The sequence below is a fragment of the Apodemus sylvaticus genome, chromosome 8, assembly GCF_947179515.1.
Source record: "Apodemus sylvaticus chromosome 8, mApoSyl1.1, whole genome shotgun sequence".
Taxonomy (NCBI): domain Eukaryota; kingdom Metazoa; phylum Chordata; class Mammalia; order Rodentia; family Muridae; genus Apodemus; species Apodemus sylvaticus.
Genome location: NC_067479.1, coordinates 73,859,142 through 73,861,982, shown reverse-complemented (window position 1 = coordinate 73,861,982; position 2,841 = coordinate 73,859,142). Strand labels below are relative to the sequence as shown.

General features: G+C 40.0%; 1 gene segment (V, D, J or C); it reads left to right on the top strand.

Moving 5' to 3' along the window:
* The first annotated feature begins 917 nt into the window (after window positions 1-917).
* On the top strand, window positions 918-2,283 carry LOC127691596 (T cell receptor alpha variable 26-2-like). The segment is given in 2 exon segments: window positions 918-1,125; window positions 1,544-2,283. Coding segments are annotated over 2 exon segments (372 nt in total).
* Window positions 2,284-2,841: the final 558 nt, after the last annotated feature.

The following is a 2,841-nucleotide window of genomic DNA, read 5'->3' as shown; positions in this document are numbered from 1 at the left end:
ACAAGCCATCAATATGACAGGTGATTAATATAGAGTCTTAAGTAACCAAGTATTTATCATTATAGAGACCAAAAGATTTCAAATTTTGAGGCAGAGAAGAAGGAATTATTTACATTTTATTCTTTCCCATATTTCTAGTAGACACTGTGGAGAAATTAGACCAAGTGTTTCTACCTCTCCTCTCAAATGTCATCATTTTCATTTTCCTCTCAAAATCTTGTCTTCCCAACCCTTATTCCTTTTCTTTTCTCTTTACTGTCTTCAGGATATATCGGTTCTAGGTATGGCTAGAGATGGGGAGATATGTGTTAGAGAACTCACAGACATAGTTGTGGGCAAGCAAGTCACTGGTGTCTATGACAGGACCAGAAGTAACCAGCAATTCCAGTTAGAAGAAATAGGATAGCGACTCTATTGTAGGAGTCCGCAAGGAAGCTGGTGTATCAAAGGCCTTTACGATGGCTCTCGCTTTAACTTTTTTTCTGCTATACGGAGCACAGCAATACTATGCACTTATGTTGCAAATAGTTTCATCTACAGTACTATTTTAACTGGTAATTTTGATGGAAAAAAAGGAATTTAGTGCCTCTAAAAGTTAAAGTGTATGTTTCTGCTTCTAAGACTTATGTACTGTTAATATAAGAAGTCTCTTCTTACCCTAACAGCAGAGATCAACAGGATTTCCTGAAATAAAGAGCAATTCCGACCATCTCAATGGAACACTAAACCATCAAGCATCAGTGAGCTTTGCCTTTCACAGAAATAGGGGTGCCTAGCTTCCCTCAAAAGGTTTGGTGCATTCGAACTCAGCCTTGTTGAGTCTGAAACTTGAAAAGATCTCAACTGAAGCTAAAATTGGGGGTTATGTAGAGGAAATATTTTCATCTTCTTTTAAACTTTATATTTAAACTTGAGAGGTGGAGATAAACCCAACCAAGAGCCTCTTGGCTGGAGCCACCCACAGAGAAGGCTTCTTGAGGCGGGGCAACTCTGGCAGCTGTGGGGCTGCTGCTGGAGACTTGCTATTATTACTTCAGACAAGGATTCTGAGCTCAGGACCCCGGGTCACCCATTTGCTCCTAACTATGGGGTTTGTGAGTGGAATTGCCATTCTCCTGGCTTTGGGTAAGTGGTCTGAGCTAAGGAAGGATGACTTTTGTTCCTAATGACAATGAAGATGCATCTGCTGCCTCCAAGTCTCTCTCTGTGCTTTTCCAAACTGCTGGTGAGAATTGGTGTCAGTGTGATTGTTCCGTGAGTCTGAGCGTTACAAACACGAGCCATTGCATATCAGACTCACAGACTTATACATAAGGAGCTCCGGGTTCCCAGAGCTCAAAGAAAGTGGAAAGTGGGCAAATTATCCTTGACTGTGTGGTGCTGCATGGCTAAGGAGTAAATATCAGCAGTGTCCTCAGATCTGAGCAAAACAGCTCTCAAGAGCAGAGCTCGGAGAGGAGCTCTGGGGCTTTTGTGAGCCTGACACCCAGGCACTCTGATATTTGAGAGTCCAAAGCTGATCTGTTGTTTCTTAACTCCTTAGGTATTGCGGGTGATGCTAAGACTACACAACCAGATTCCGTGGAAAGTACGGAAGGAGAAATGGTGCGCTTGCCTTGTAGCCATGCCACGATCAGTGGAAATGAGTACATCCATTGGTACCGACAGGTTCCTCTTCAGGGTCCAGAATACGTGATTCATGGTCTACAACAAAATACAACCAACAGTATGGCCTTCCTGGCTATTACCTCTGACAGAAAGTCGAGCACCTTGATCCTGCCCCGTGTCAGCCTGAGAGACGCTGCTGTGTACCACTGTATGCTGAGAGTAGCACACTATGACAGGCAGGGCTGCGCCTGTGCAAGATCTGCCTGATGGGGGAGGGGAAGCAGTGGCATTGCACCTCAAGAGGCCTCTGCGCAGCAATGAGTAATGAGCTCAGCAGGAAACTGGGAAGACAGCGAGGAACCAAGACAGGATGGCGAAACGGATTCTGGGACTGGGCAAGAAGAACTAACAGTCCTGGAAGGATGGATATGTTTGTGTGTCAACTGATACTACAACTTCTAGTCCTGCGGTAAGAAGGAGATGAGAACTAACAAGAAAAAAGCTCATTTCTGTATAAACTTAAGTAAAAAATAATGAGAAGATCCTTTTGGAGTCATGGAAGTATCTAACACTAGGGACCCGCCTTCTAACATCCCTGAAATGGAAAGAAGCCGTGGATTTTCTCCTAAGAAGAATTACAAGTTTTTTTCTGTTGCTCCCGTATGTCATTCAGTCCAAATAAACAGTTTTTGAAGCAACAGATAGTTATTTCACTTTTAATCTTCATTGAAATATTTTCATTATTACATAAAAGAATAAAAATTATTTTCATCATTACTCAAGTAAAGACAGACACTCTTCTCCATCCCTCTTCCTATTTAACTCCCATAATAACCAGTTTTAACAGTTTGAAGTATATCCTGGCAATGACAGAAAGTGAAGTACAGCACATATTGGCTGCTGCTTACTTTTATATTTTCATTTATAACTGTTTTATATATATATATGATATTCATAGTGTGGACAAATAATTATTTCACTTGCTATATTTTAATATTTATATTTTATCTTAGCTATAATAAATAGAATTATAATTTTATACATACATGATATATGGATAGATAGATACATAGATAGATAGACAGATGACATATTGATGATATATAGATAGGCATGTAAATATATAGATTAGATTAGATAGATGATAGATACATAGATAGATAGATAGATAGATAGATAGATAAATAGATAGACAGATAGATAGATAGATAGATAGATAGATGACATATTGAT